A 16,291-nucleotide genomic window follows, 5' to 3' on the forward strand; every position below is an offset into this window, starting at 1 on the left:
TTCTAAAAATTAGTTCTGAAAATTTTCTTGAATATTTCTTTAAGAATTTTCATGAATTATTTTTTTAGGAAATTTTTTCTTTAAAAATTTTCATGAAAAATTTTTTTAGGAAATTTTTTCTTCATAAATTTTTATAAATAATATTTTAAGAAATTTTTCCTTTAAAAATTTTCATGAAAAATTTTTTTAGAAAATTGTTTCTTCAAGAATTTTTATTAATAATTTTATAGAAAATTTTGACACTAAATGTTTTTTTAATTTTATAGCAATAAAATAATTATTAGTGGAAATTTTTAAAATAATTTTTAATAATTAGGAGAAATTTTTTCAAATAATTGCAATTCAATTTTTCTAAATCTATAGTCTTGATACAATTTATCAACATTACGCATTAATTATAAAAATTAATATTATTTGTAAATAATTTATAAATTAAATTAAGCGACTGGTTTTTTTTTTTTTTTGAAAAATTAAATAATACATATCTGGAAGCTCAATTATGCCAAAGATAAAATTAAAAAAAAAAAAAAGAACATTTGGCAATGCCTAGTGCCTTCAAAATTATCACTAAATTAAAGTATGAACATAATAAAAAAAAGCCAAGTCGTTAAGAAACAAAAAATGTAAAACTTCTTATCGAGCTTCCGTGTCAAATCTTATAGTGTAAGAAAAATTAAACGTCTGTACGGAGATGCCAAAGAATTATATTATAAATTATAGATATACATATACATATAAAATTGTAAAAATTATTGCTGTAAATTTAAACTAGTAAGAGCAATAATTAATTTTTATTGATGAGTAATGAATTGAATTTTATAATGCGTAATGATTTAGAATGCTTATGAGGGTTACGAGAGGCTCTAAGAATATTGTAATGCCTTTATGAATGTAATATATTTATATTAAATTAAATTAAATAGTGGTAATATAATTTAATATGATATAAGAATATATAATTAATAAATAATGATAAATGATGAATATAATTGAATAAAAATGAATTTGCATTATTTCCACGTGAGAAGTTTCAATTGCAATACAAATACAAATAAAGTTATTAACTAAATATCATACAATAATTTTTATAATAAGCAATGTAAAGTACAGTACTTACATTTATACTCACATGCAGGTACGTCACACAGGTGTGTATTTAACATAGAAGCCGTTAACCGTGCTCAAACAAGAGAATAGCAAAAAAAAAACTATTAATAATTTTAAATCTTAATCGCTATAAACTGCAATTTTAATCTTAACATAAATTCAACTAAACTTTAAAATAATTTCAAATTAAAAATTTTAGATTTAAGGTAAAAGCCCCAGTGTATCATCATGTACCAGTACATGATCACTCCATGTATTTGTATATCTATATTCGCAAATATAGGTATACAAATACATGGAGTGATCATGTACTGGTACATGATCATATATTGGGGCTTTTACCTTATTATAAATTATTTCCTTACTTTATGTTTTATAATTTAATATTTTTTTGATGATTGTTTTCATTTTAATTACGGATTACATTTTTTTGGAGTGTGTGAATTTTTTGAAATTAATGAATGTTTTGGATGATAGTTTTTAAAAAATATTTTTTCATGCTTTTGATAATAATTTTTTGAAAAGTTACTTTTATTTAAAAATTCTCTAAAAGAATTTTGAATTCAAAAATTTATTGTAAATTTATTATAAAAATAATTTTTCAAAAAAAAATAAAAGTTTAGCGTAATTTTAAGATAAAATTACTTGAAAAAAAAATATTTAAAAAATAATTTTTATAATTATAATTTTAAATAATGATTTTTCAACAAAAATTTTCCAAAATCGTCCTAAAAAAATTTTTTTTTAATACTGTAAATAAAAAAAAATTAGAATGAATAAAAAAAAAAAGCATGAAAAATAAAATAAAAAATTGAAAATAATCCATACTTGCATGAGAATAAATGTTAAAAAAGGAACAAACGATTGTTAGGAAAAAACAGGCAGTTAGTCCTAATTGTTGTCTTCTGACTTCTGTTACCACGAGTAGGAAGCTCGTGCTCGGAGAATTTCAGGCTTCTGGTTTGCAGGTCCGATGCCGAGCGTCCCCGTCGGGCTCTCATATCACGAGATGTTTGCGGTGTCACTTGGTAGTCCCGCTCTGTGGAGATGCCGAGCATGCGGGAAGCAAGTGACCAACCGCTGGCACCACTTCCACATACACACCGCCCAGCGATCTCTGTGTCCATACTGTCCGGCTACCTACAGCAGGATCGACACCCTCAGGTCCCACGTGCGCACCAAGCACCGGGAGTTGCTCTTCGCCAAAGGCGCCTTGTAGAGGATGCCTCGACTCGGGAACCGGTGAACCCCATTTTATTTTTAGTCCTACCTCACTCCCTTGTATTAAATTTGCTCCTCTTATTTTTATTAATTTATCAATCCTTACCTCAATTTTACACCAACACATAATAAGACATCTAAAAAATTTTTAGATTTTTATTACACTTATTATAATAAAAAAAATTTTCAAAAAAATTCCACTAGTAGAAATTTTAAAGAATTATAAGTGCGAATTTTTTTTTTCATATTTTTTTTTACAATAATTGATCTGGAGTAAAAATTTTAAAAATTGTTAGATGTCTTATTTTAGTTTCATAACAAAAATTATTGTTATCATCATCATCATACTCAAATTAGCTGGCAACTGTCAATTTTTTAAATTTTTATTACAAATAATCAATTACAATAAAAAAATGCTTAAAAAAATTTTCAATAATAATTTTTCTTTTAATTTTCACATTTGGAATTTTTTTATAATAATTTTATTATCATAAAATTATAAAAAAATTTCTAATGTCCGTCAACTTCAATGTTATTTATTATTTTATTCTTTTTTGATACTGATGTTAGCTGACGTATGATGAAAATTAATTTAGCCGACATCTAAAAATTTTTTTAATTTTTTTATTAAAAAAATTAAAAAAAAAATTCATTTTTAAAAAACTTTAAAAACTGCAAGTGCAATTTTTTAAAAATATTATTTAGTTCTAATTTAATGATTAAAAAAAAAACTCAAAAAATTAAAAATGTCGGCTAACTTTAGTATTATTGACTTGAAAATTAATTTAGCAAATATTTAATAATTTTAAGATTTTTTTTTTTAAATAAATTATGGCAAAAAAATTGACATGTAGAAATTTTCAAAAATAAAAAATGCAATTTTTTAAAAATAATTTTTTGGAAAAATCTATTTGTTAAAAAAATTAAAAAATGGTTAAGTGACTGCTAACTTTAATGTCATATAATTGACATATGATAATTTCTTTATTTTTTTTTTCAACAAATAAATTGTTATTGTTATTTTTTTAAAAATTTTTTCTTAATAGTAATTTACTTGTAAAAATAAAAAAAAACTGACAGATTACAGCTAACTTTAGTTTGTTCTTCTCATGATGTTAAAGTTAGCTGACATAACAATTTCTATAATTTTTTTCAACAAATAAATTATCATAAAAAAATTCCATTTGTAGATGTGTCAAAAAATTATTATTGTAATTTTTTTTTTAATATTTTTTTTAATAGTAATTTATTTGTTGTAAAAAGTAAAAAAAATGACAAATGTTGGCTAACTTCACTCTCATAAAATTCTTTCATATTTATTTCCATATCCTCAAATTATGCTCAAGCTTCATCGTCTCATCGTGAAACTCCCGAGGCCCTGGTCACCGATAATTAATTTTATTTAAAAACAATTATTAATATTTATCTTTACATACTCACCATTGATTGATTTTAAATAAAAATCATAAAAATCAATGTAAAAACAAATATTTTTTCATAATATAAAATAATGAATCGGTGTTGATACGGAAATCGCCAGGGTAAAATCTAGAAATATTTATAGTAATTATTATTACATAATATAAATTAAGTAAGTAAGTAATTAAAAAAAAAATATATATATATATATAATAAATACCCTTTATTGTCCTTCGATCGATCACGCTCGCGATCTCTTCTCTTTCTCGCTCTTTGTCTCTTGAAGGATAGTATCGGTATCTTTTGTCCCATCGAACTCAAATTTTTTTTATTTATTGTAAATAGCTCATTAAATTATTAATTGATAAATAAATAAAAAAATATAATAAATAAATACTTAAAGTATTAAGTCTAATTGTCGATACTTTAATTATTAAATTATTAAAAATATTGTTTATATTTTTTTATTAATATACAACAAGTGTTTAGGCCCTTTATTTGTATTAAAATAATGTCGGCAATTAGTCGGTCCCTTTTGAGCATTTTATTTGGACCAATGTGTGAAAAGATTATTTATGTCGTTTGACAAGCATCGAATCTCACCTATATAAATTATAAATAAATATTATAATATGAGAAGCTTATCAGCTTCGCTAGGCAGTGGAGTACGAATTTACAAATATAAGTCTTACTTAAAATAATAAAGTTACAAAGATTTAAATAATAAATCATAAAAAAGTATATATATATTATATATATATAAATATAAATATATAAAAATCTATATATTGTGTATAGCAGTCGCTATAATTTTTGAGACTCCAATTTTATAAGCCATTTTGTCGGAGTTTCGTTTTGGCGCGAAAGCTTCGAAATTTGAATTTTTAAAATTGGATCTGAAAATTTTGTCTTAAAAATAATAAATAATCTCATTGAAAAAAAAGTATTTATAATTAATACAATCAAACTTCACTTTAAAGGAACAATTATAAAAATTGATATTTAAACTAATAATAATAATATTAATTAATAATAATAATTAATGATAAATGAAATAAATATAAACGGTTCCTGTGAATTAACCATATCAACAACTCGTTGAAAGTCCAAGTTACAACATCGAAATTAATGATTCCGAATTGTTAGATTAAAAAAAAATAAAATAAAATAAATAAATTGACGAATTGAAATTTTGCTTAAATAAAAAAAGACATTTTCGACAAAAGTATTATTTAAAATTTTTTATAAAGTCAATAAACCAAATATTTATTATATTATTTAATGCTCAATTATTTAAAAGAATTATTTATTGTTGATAGTACTGTAAACATTTTTTTGTGCAATTGATGTAATAAATATTTACAGTAAATAATAATCGATATCAAAATGTCAGTGTCATATTGACGGTACTTAAGGTGCTGACTTAAGTAATTAAAGGAAATAATACTAATATTATTATTAATAAAGTAATAATGATAATTATTAATAAATTATAATAACTATAATTATAATTAATATATAAATGTCTAATAAAGTCCATTAATGTAATGATTCGACTGATTGACTCGGAAAATCGTCTTTTGTTAATTTATTTAGATTTAATTTTTGAATCTTCCAGACAGCTATGGTTTATCGAGTCTTATTCCTTTTTTATTGTTAATTGATAATACTATTAACTTTTTTTTTTAAAAAAAGAAAAGAAAATTTCAGAGAAAAAGGAATAAAGGTTGGATCATGATATTATTAAATACTTATTTATATGAATTGTATTTTTGTGAACAGTATTTCAAATTGGTGTTGTACAGTTTTAATATATTATATATATTTATATGCCATTCAATATAAATATATATAGATATATAAATATATAAATTGATAGATATGTATTATTATGTACCTATAATGTATATAGATATATTTAATTAATTAAACTGGATTTGTGTAAAAAAAAATTAGATTTTTTTCTTTATCCTGTCACTTTTTTTATGCTAGGTAATTTATGTTTGAATAAGAAAATTTAATGAATAAAATTTAAAAATAAATTAATTAAAAAGACTGAAAAAATTTTATTAGTTGAATTAAAAAATATTTCATTCTATTTTTTATTAGTTTGAAGTTTATTTTTTAAAAATTATGGAAAACTTACATTTAAACAAAAAATAAATTAAATAAAAAGTCTTTTTAAATATATTTTATTAAATCAAGCTCTTTTTTTATATTTATATTTAAATTTTTTGAATATAAAAAATATCAAAGATATTTATCTGGATTTTTTAATGTTTTATAGTTTTATAAAAAAAAAATTATTTGTTTTTAATAATTATAAATTTAATAAACTTTTAATAATCATTTTTTTAAATTAATAAGAATTTTAGATGATTAAAAATTTTTCAGAAAAAATTAAAACTCATAATACATAATATAAATAATTATTTATATTATAATTTTTAAAATTATAATTTTAAATGAAATTAAAGTTAGCAGTTACTTGATCATATTTTAATTTTTTTTTAATTTCTAGGTATTGATTTTTTTTCTAATTTTTTTCTGTCGTAATTTATTTGTTACGAAAATTATTAAATGTCTGCTAAATTATGACACTGAAGTTAGCAGATGTCTAAAAATTTTTTATTTTTTTTATTAGTTAAATTACAACTAAAAAAATATTTCTAAAAAATTGCATTTATAGTTTTTCAAGTTTTTTACATGTGAAATTTTTTTTTTAATTGTTTAATTGAAATTTTTTCAATAAAAAATTTCTAAAAATTTTTAAATGTCGGCTAACTTCATTTTCAATGAAAATTAAGTTGGCCGACACCTAAAATTTTTGAGAATTTTTTTTATTAATAAAATTATTACAAAAAAAAAATTCAATTTTAAAAAACTTTAATAACTATAAGTGCAATTTTTTTAAAAATAATATTCAATTCTAATTTAATAATTAAAAAATAACTCCAAAAATTAACAATGTCGGCTAACTTTACTATTATTCATTTATAATACTAAAGTTAGCCGACGTTTTTAATTTTTTGATTTTTTTTCTTTTACTAAACTATAACAAAAGAATATTTTTAAAAAATTGCACTTATAGTTTTTGAAGTTTTTTACAAATGAAAATTTTGCTTTATGTTTTTGTAATAAATTTTCAATTAAAAAAAAATTCTAAAAATTTTTAGATGTCGGCTAACTTAATTTTCATTATTCATGTTCATGCTAACCCAAGTGGCACAAATTATTTTTTGTTAATGTTTTGTTGAATTTAAGTTGACGATTATTAATTTTTTAACTTCTTGAGTAAAATCTATCAAAAAGTCAACATTTTTTTTTGTGACGCTTAGGAAATTAGTTTTAATGAATTTCAAATTCAAATTTTCTCCCGCCATAAACCTGCGCGCGCTTTCCACTCAGAAGGTCAAGGTCCAGCTCATCAGCCGTGTCAGATGCAATAGAATATTAAATAATAACAAAAACGTGCACCACTTCCTCGAGCCGTCCTCGACGTAATAGCCGCTCCAGTTAATGAAAACGTTCTTGAAGAATAATAATAACATCAACATCCGAGTCAATAAAACAGTCGCAATAAATCGGCTAATCATAATCATAACAGATGCGGAACATAATTAAATTATTTCCACTCCCACCTCCACCACCATCATCAACATCATCATCATCAACATCATCAATATCAACAACATTATCATTAACGTCATCACGTGACAATGCCGGCGTTATTTCATCACAACAGCAAATATAATATATATAATATATAATATGTACATAAACAGCAACTAACAGAGATATAAGTTGTGTAATTGCAGTCTCATTCATGCAGAGCAAGTATTAGTACACATTAAACAAGTAGATCCAACTAAGCCGTGAACTGCAAGCCGAATCTTTAAATTGCCTTTGGATACATTCCATAGCATATTACTTGTGTACTTGCAACTGGTGAGTCCTCAGTGGTAAGTTGAGTTTAGTGTTGATTACTTTTATGTAAATATACATATACATATGAAAATAACAGCCACATATAGAAAGCTGTCACGTGAATAATAACTAACGAAAACAATTTTTTCTCTTCTGTTGTTATCTAGGCACGTGAACTATAAACTCGCTATTAGCTGTCAGTGATGCTTTTTATCCTTTGATAGTGTTATTATTATTTAAATAATAAATAACCTCCATTAAATACTCATTGTTTTTTAAATATTTATATAAGTATTCAATATTATTAACAAAATGGCTTTGGAAGCTATTAAATATAATAATGGAAAGCTGGAAGTCTTGGATCAAACGCTTTTACCAGTAATTACTCGGTATATAAATGTTCAGGGTGTTGAAGATGGTTGGAAAGTTATCAACAAGATGCAGGTATTATATTATTATTAGTTTTTTTTTTTTTTAATTAACTTAGCTCATATTTGATAATTTAAGAATTTTTCTAACAATTAATTTATGGTAAAAAGAAAAGAGAAAAAAAAAATTGGTAGAAATTTAAAAAAATTAAAAATGCAATTTTTTTAAAATATTTTTTTTTTTGAAAATGAATTTAGCTGATATTTGATAATTTAAGAATTTTTTAAACAATTAATTTATAGCAAAAAAAAATTGGTAGAAATTTTAAAAAATTAAAAATGCAATTTTTTTTAATTTGTTTTTTAAAAAATAATTAAAAAATGGTCAAGTGACTGCTAATTTTAATATCATTTTTTATTATGATAAAAATCAGCATCCGGATCTCAAATATAAAAAAATTTGAAAAAAAATAATTAAAAATTTTAATTGTAAATTAAATATAATTGCAAAAATGTTAAGAATGTTAAAAAAAATTTTTTGTGCACTTGATTTATAAAAAAAAAATTATTATAAATCTTATTGACAGATTAAGGAAACTTTACTGTATAATTTATTTATAATTGTTGACGATTAGGTCCGTGGAGCTCCAGCAATTGCAATGGTAGGCTGCCTAAGTCTTGCAGTCGAATTAAAAAATGACAATTACAGTGAAAAAAGCTCAGTGAGACGTGAAATAGAAGGAAAGATGAATTATTTGATATCGGCACGCCCTACGGCTGTTAATATTAAAATTGCTGCAGAACAACTCATCAAGCTGGCTAATAAACTGTACAGAGATGACAGTATTAATGTAGAAAATATGGTTTCTGAGTAAGTATAAATTAAAAAACTCCTATTTAATTCAAAGAATTAAGATTAAGATTATAAATTATAATAAATAATTTTTTGTTCCTCAGAATACTGAGGTCAATAGATAATATGTTCAAAAAGGATATTGACGACAATCGGGCTATTGGTGACTTTGGCGCTGATGAAATTCTTAAAAATATTGTAGATAATAATTTAGTACGAGTATTAACTCATTGTAACACTGGGTCACTGGCTACCACAGGATATGGCACAGCTCTAGGTGTTGTTCGATCGCTTCACAGCAGTAGAAAACTTGGTAAGATAACGTCACAATAATAGTTTATTTTTCCACCAACATTAATTCTCTGAAAGCTTGTTTTTAATCCCAGATATAATTTTATCAGATATTTAAATATGATAAATATTTTTTATGTAAATGGATATAATGATAATATTAATTTCTATCCCGGATAGAAGAAAATTCCAGATTGAAAAACTGGTCTTGAATCTCTTATAAGGTATATAAAATTCAACCACAAAAATTTTTAGTACGAAGGGATAACCATTATTCATTCTAAAATTGAATCATTGGTTGAATAAATTAAATTGAGTCAGTATTTATAAAAAACTTTTTAACTTTTTCAAATAACTTTCCGATAAAATCATCATTTTTATTTATTAAATATTTATTTGAATTTTATTTATTAAAAAATTATTTTTAATATTAAATAATTAATTGTATATTTAAAAAAAAACTTGCTGTTACTCGCCCGCTCCACTGGGTACTTTATAGAATTGCATTTTTAGATCTAGACTAGAAATTTAATTAGAGAATTGTTTTGACTTGCACAGATTTCCAATTCTATCGAATTGGCATGTACTGTTTTTATCCATGTAATTATTCTAGCTAATATTCATTGTAACTTTCAATGTGCAATCATTATAACATTCTCGTGTCTTTCTTACAAAAATTAATAATAATTGATATGAAAAAAAAAAATTGTAATGAGCATTTAAAGTTTCAGTTAAAGAAATTGCCGGTCTCATAAGTGAAGAAATCTGCCTAGTATAAACATAACTGATAGAATTAAAAAATTTATTTTAAACAAATGACAATCGAATAGAATAAATTTAGTTACAATAAAAATTCATTATTTCTAAGTCAAAAAAATATAGATTCTGGATAAGTAATCACCACCATATCATATACTAAAACCTTCTCCGAAACACGCTGCATCTTATGGTATAAATATTATTCCGATCGGTTCAGTAGTTTTCGCAGTATAACCGGACAAAAAAACTCGCTCTCCATTTATTAGTATAGATTATAAATCTTAATTTAATTTTAAAAAATACTCAATATTTTTTCAGAGCAAGTATATTGCACTGAAACACGCCCGTACAATCAAGGAGCCCGTTTAACAGCCTACGAATTAGTCCATGAAAATATACCAGGTACTTTAATATGCGATGACATGGTAGCTGCGTTGATGAAGTCTAGAAAAATAAATGCTGTAGTAGTTGGTGCTGATAGAGTTGCTGCTAATGGAGATACTGCTAACAAAATAGGAACTTATCAGGTTAGTTATTTTTTAGCTACTTTTATTCTTAACATAATTACAAAAAAAAAATTTAATTATTAAATAAATCCAACAGATTGCAATCCTAGCAAAATATCACGAAGTTCCATTCTACGTAGCGGCTCCAAGAACGTCTATAGACTTCGACATAATAGCGGGAGACAAGATACCTATTGAAGAACGACCTGAGCGCGAAATGACGCACCTGAACGACCAACGAATCGCTGCCAAGGGAATCCAGTGCTGGAACCCCGCATTTGACGTGACCCCCGCTGACCTGATCACCGGAATCATCACCGAGGTTGGTGTTATCAGCCCGAAGGACTTGAAGCAACTTGTTTCTACTGACCAACAATAATAAAGTTATTGCATTCCAACCCTCAATAAAAAGTCAATTACATTTAAATAAATAAAATATTAAATTAGGAAAAATATTAAAATAATATAATCGTAAGCTCATATTTTTTTATTCTGATATAAAAAGTATTAACGTTGAGATTGGTTACAATTATTGATAATAAAAAAATAATTATTAAGATTTAATTATTTTATTTCAATGGTGGAATAATCGGACATTGGTGTGTGATAACACTATTTTGTGCTCATTGCAAGCGTCTATAACCACTTGGTCGTTTGTTGATCCAGCTGGGCTGGCAATGTATTTAACTCCACTCTGAAAAAAAAAAAAATATATATATATATATATACATAATTAATATTTATTAAGTATTTGAATGATTCAATATTCTGAGTCAATATATAATTAAAAAAAAAAAAAAAATTATTTAAATAAGTTGATCTAATGACTCAATTTGTTTTTTAACGCATATTTTATGAACTTTTAATTTTTAATTCTTTTTTTTATAAATTCAAATTAATAATAATAATAATAATAATAATAATTTAACTTCTGCTATCATTGTTATTGTTATTGTTATTATTATTATTATTATTATTATTATTATTATTATTATTATTATTATTATTATTATTATTATTATGGTTATTATTATTACTATAAATTTATAAAAATTTTTAATTTAATTTTATAAAAATTTTCGATTGCCGAAAAAAGTTTCACTGAGTAAATATAACATCTTTATATAATCCCAATTAAAATTGTCTTAAAAATCAAAATTTTTAATTATTATAAAGTAAAAGACCCCATTAATGGCACCTTTAACCCCCTATTAGTGGCACTTTTTCTTTCAATGAAAAAATATTCTACTTGGAATAAAAATTGAAAATTTAAGATTAGAAATAATATATTCATTATTGAAATGAATGATTTCATTAATTGAATAAGCGCCAAAATCAAAGAAAGTGTCAGTAATGGGGTCCGCGCCACTAATGTGGCCTTTTACCCTACATTCACCGGATCGGGTCAGTTGGCTTAAAAATAATAAATGCTCTTTTAATAAGTAAAATCACCGATCTTAGAATAATATTAATTATTATTATTATTTTTTTTTTTCCAATAAAAAAAAACAAATACTTACAAGTCTGGCCCGATCAACATTATCCCTAAATGGGAAGAAAGCATCACTGCTGACAGCAACATTTTCCATTTTTGAGATCCACTGTTTCTTGTCTTCCTCCGTAAGTTTCTCAGGCACAACCTCGAACATAGCAGCCCAGGTAGCCTCGTCCATATCCTTTCCCACTGACCCATTAACATAATTGTCAATAGCATTAGAAATTTCAGCGCGCTTGACTCCTTTCTTGAACTTCATGCCCATGACCTTGGGGTGCTGTCTCAGCCACCAGTTATCAGCCTTGTCACCAGCCAATCTCGTACAGTGAATCCTAGACTGCTGACCAGCCCCAATACCGATCACCTGGCCGTCTTTGGCATAGCAAACAGAGTTACTCTGAGTGTACTTGACCGCGATGGTCGCGACAATCAGGTCCCTCAGCGCAGAATCCTGCAACATCTTGTTATCAGTCACAACATTAGCAAAAAGATTCTTGTCAATAACAGCGTTGTTTCTGCACTGCTCCAGAGTTAGCCCGAAGATCATCTTGCGCTCAATGTCACTTGGAACGTACTCGGGATCAATTTCCAGGACGCAGTAGCCTCCGTTTTTCTTCTTCTTGAGGATTTCCAGGGCTTCGGGGCTGTAGCCAGGTGCAATGATACCGTCTGAAACTTCCCTAGAGATTATTCTCGCAGTAGCGGCATCGCAGGGATCTGAGAGACCCACGAAGTCTCCAAAGCTGGACATTCGATCAGCTCCACGTGCTCTGGCGTAAGCGAAGGCTAGAGGGGTCAGTTGGTCGACTAAATCGTCAACCTGGCACAACTTTGCCTGGACCGCGTCGAGAGGAACTCCCACGGCAGCTCCTGCTGGGCTGACATGCTTGAAAGAAGTTGCTGCGGGCAGGCCTAGAGCTTCCTTGAGTTCCTTCACTAGTTGGTAGGCGTTCAATGCGTCGCAGAGGTTGATGAATCCCGGAGATCCGTTTACTACTGTGAGAGGCAGCTTCTCCAGAGTGGTGAACACCTGGGCTGGCTTCTGGTGCGGGTTCATTCCATAGCGCAGGGTCAGCTGGGATTTCCCGTTGCTGTACTGCTTACGGAAGTAATCAGATATTGCGTCGTCGTACTCTGAAGTGTGGGTGAACGCTTTCAAAGCCAGCATTTGTCTGTAAAATTTTTAATTATATGAATAAAATTTTTTTTTTTAATCCTTAAATTTATTTATTTATTTATTTTGTCACAGGAATTTTATTCCTGTACGCGTCCCTCCTTGCGCCTAGTTTTGGCAACAGATCCACACTCGGTGTGTCTCTTAATTTTTACCATTTTGTATTAAATTTATTCATTTATTTATTATATATTATTTATGGTGACTTATATTTGAGAATTATCTTATTATTGTCTAGTCCAAACGTCGACTAACCCAGCCTGGGTGGCTACTGCGGTGTTGCTTAGGAGACTGAGAGCATCTCCTAAGTCTTCTATTTGTTTTTTTTTTTTATTCATTTTGGACGACCTGGACAAATTTCTATTTTGCTCGGCGTATCCACCGTCGAGTAGTTTGTAAAATAGTAAATTTTTGTTACAATTTATTCATTTAATGTACCTTGTATTTAATGTAGTATCTTTGTTGACGTCAGTCTGCATTTCAGCGATGACCTTTTCGTAATCATTGGGGTCGCAGATTACAGTGACCCGGGCGTGATTTTTAGCAGCCGCACGCAAAAGAGTAACTCCACCGATATCGATATTTTCAACGGCATCTGCCAGGGTTACATCACTCTTGCTGATGGTATTTTTAAAAGGGTACAAATTACAGACCACCAAGCTTATGTTTGAGTAATTTTGCTTCTTCATGTCTGATTGATCTGACTCTGTCATACGCGCTAAGATTCCTGGAATATATTTATTTTTTTAATTTTGACAAATAAAATATATGATAATTGAATAGACATCTAACGATTTTTTAGATTTTTATAGCAAATTATAATGAAAAAAGTTTATTTATTATTTAATTTCAATGCCAACACGGAAAAAACCAGATGACACTGGATATCATCCCAGATTATACTCGGTGATATCTGTGATCAAAAAAAAATTTCAGGCGGTAGCTAGAAAAATCCAGATTATACTGCGTGATATCTGGATTATACTCACTGTAATCTGGATTATACTAGCTACTATCTGAATTTTTTTTTCACTCAGTATAATATGGGATGATATCCAGTGTCATCTTGTTCTTTCCGTGAAGGCAGTATAGCCAAATGGTAAAAGTATACCAAAAAATTATAATAAAGTACACGTATGAATGATGAAGACATAAATAAAAATTAAAAAAAAAAATCTTTTTTCTTTAATTTGGAATGTAATTATGATGAATACAAGAAAAGTATAAATTTGAATATCGACGTTCTAATTAGCAAATTGTCTAACTTCATTTTAGAGAATCTTCTATTTTTACGAAAAAAACAATTAGTTCAAAATTTATTATCACTTTAAAAAATCATTAATATTTAATAGATATATAATATTTAGGTTTTAATCATTTAAATAAATTATAATTTGATTATTGCTACATCAAAATGTTAAAAAATCACCCTATAAAAAATAAGGAGTTAAACAAATTGCTAATTAGACCTTCGATATAAAAATTAAAAATTTAAACTCAGTGATGTAAAATACAAAAAGTTAATAAATTAAAATGATAAACTCATGTAACAAAAATGTTTGAATGAATATCAATAGTTTAAAATTAAAATTCATTGTTTAGTTCACAAATTCATTTAGTCAAAAAAATTCTACATCGAGAAATAAAAAAAATTTTAATAAATGTTTTTTTTTTTTATAATAATTGATTTGTTATAAAATTTTTAAGAATTATTAATTACCGGCATGAACAGCTGGATGTAGTGTTTTTACTCGACCACCAAGCATTTCAGGTGCGCCTGTAATGTCAGAAACATCTTTCACCGGTAATCCAGCGTCTCTTAACGATTTAGCGGTTCCTCCGGATGCTACCAAGGTCATTCCTAGTTCGTGTAATTTTTTTGACAGAGACAATAAATTTGTCTTGTCAGACACACTCAATAATGCTGAAATTTATAAAATTATCAATGTAATTGTGTATGAAAATAATTGCGCAGTTATTGAAATATAAATTTAAAAATAAAAATTAACCAAACAAAAAAAAAATCAGAACACGTGGTCGGTAAAATAATTGTTTATATTTTTTATTTATTTATAATTTATTTTATTTTATTTACCTAGCTTGCCAGACATCTTCGATGACATTCAAAAAGATTATTAATATAATTTGGGTAATTGAAGTTTTACTTTGAATTTCAATGGAACTGAAGAGAGATGTGTGCGCCGGATGCGGCTTTCAACAAGTGGCGTTAATTAACCTCTTCTCGAGGCTCTAGACTTATCTACAACAAAAATATATATGCATATGTAATAAATATATTTATAGATAGTGGTGGATCATAACAATAAAATTATTAATCAAGTCATAATAATAATAAAAAATTTAATCTCTATTTATAATTGTTATCGTTAATTCAACAAATCCGTGGGATAAAGATATAAATAAATTATGAAATAAATAATAAATTGAAATTGTTTACTAACGTCATTTATATTTTTATTTATTATCTACTTCAATAAATTATTTATGAAAAAAATATTGTTGTTTTTAAAAAATTTTTTACTAAAAATAAAAATATCAATAACAATAACAGAATAAATTTCAAAAGATAATTTTTTTAAATTTATAATACTGAAGTCAGCTGACAACTGTCAAATCTTATAATACTAAAATTAGCCGACGTTTTTAATTTTTTGTTTATTAATTCAATTGGAACAAAAAAATATTTTTAAAAATGACACTTAAAGTTTTTCAAGTTTTTTACAAATTAAGTTTTTTTTTTTGTAATAATTTTTTTAATGAAAGAAATTTAAAAATTTTTAGATGTCGGCTAACTTAATTTTCATCAAATTTTTCGAATATATTTTATAAAAAATCAATAATAACAACAAGAAACTTTAAGACATTTCCACTAATATTTTTTTTTTTAATTCTCACATTCGGAATTTTTGTATTAAACTTTAATCATAATTTCATTGCTATAAATTTAAAAAAAATTTCTAATGTCTGTCAACTTCAGTGTTTTAAAAATTTGCATGCGCACACATATTTCTTTTTGATAATTTAATATTTATTTTTAAAAAATAAAATAATGTTCTTTAATTTAACTGTAAAAAAAGGTAATTATAATTTATGAAAATTAAGTTAGCCGACATCTAAAAATTTTTAGAATTGTTTTTTATTGAAAAAATG

At 25.8% G+C, this 16,291-nt stretch overlaps 3 protein-coding genes across 5 annotated transcripts in view; 2 read left to right on the plus strand and 1 right to left on the minus strand.

Moving 5' to 3' along the window:
- Nucleotides 1-2,475, plus strand: part of LOC123265976 (sex determination protein fruitless) — a 40,119-nt gene extending 37,644 nt beyond the window's left edge. The window contains exon 5 of one of the 2 annotated variants that reach the window (XM_044729988.1): nucleotides 2,076-2,475. In XM_044729988.1, the coding sequence (XP_044585923.1) occupies nucleotides 2,076-2,326 (251 nt within the window). In that variant the 3' untranslated portion in view covers nucleotides 2,327-2,475. Of the gene's footprint in view, nucleotides 1-2,035 lie in introns of both variants that reach the window. The other variant, XM_044729990.1, reaches the window with a different exon arrangement.
- Nucleotides 2,476-7,179: 4,704 nt separating this feature from the next.
- On the plus strand, nucleotides 7,180-11,015 carry LOC123265669 (methylthioribose-1-phosphate isomerase). Of its 2 annotated transcripts, none has more exons than XM_044729520.1 (6): nucleotides 7,180-7,709; nucleotides 7,842-8,118; nucleotides 8,678-8,913; nucleotides 9,000-9,208; nucleotides 10,264-10,472; nucleotides 10,549-11,015. In XM_044729520.1, the coding sequence occupies exons 2-6, from the start codon at nucleotides 7,987-7,989 to the stop codon at nucleotides 10,828-10,830; spliced, it is 1,068 nt and encodes a 355-aa protein (XP_044585455.1). In that variant the 5' UTR covers nucleotides 7,180-7,709; nucleotides 7,842-7,986; the 3' UTR covers nucleotides 10,831-11,015. The 2 variants fall into 2 exon arrangements, with proteins under 2 accessions (XP_044585455.1, XP_044585456.1); XM_044729521.1 differs by having other exon boundaries at nucleotides 7,180-7,695.
- Nucleotides 10,924-15,380, minus strand: LOC123265666 (bifunctional purine biosynthesis protein ATIC). The gene is made up of 5 exons (XM_044729508.1): nucleotides 15,216-15,380; nucleotides 14,841-15,044; nucleotides 13,559-13,847; nucleotides 11,972-13,118; nucleotides 10,924-11,145 (listed from the first exon to the last, which is right to left on the minus strand). The coding sequence occupies exons 1-5, from the start codon at nucleotides 15,241-15,243 to the stop codon at nucleotides 11,026-11,028; spliced, it is 1,788 nt and encodes a 595-aa protein (XP_044585443.1). The 5' UTR covers nucleotides 15,244-15,380; the 3' UTR covers nucleotides 10,924-11,025.
- Nucleotides 15,381-16,291: the final 911 nt, after the last annotated feature.

This window comes from Cotesia glomerata, linkage group LG5, assembly GCF_020080835.1.
Source record: "Cotesia glomerata isolate CgM1 linkage group LG5, MPM_Cglom_v2.3, whole genome shotgun sequence".
NCBI lineage: Eukaryota > Metazoa > Arthropoda > Insecta > Hymenoptera > Braconidae > Cotesia > Cotesia glomerata.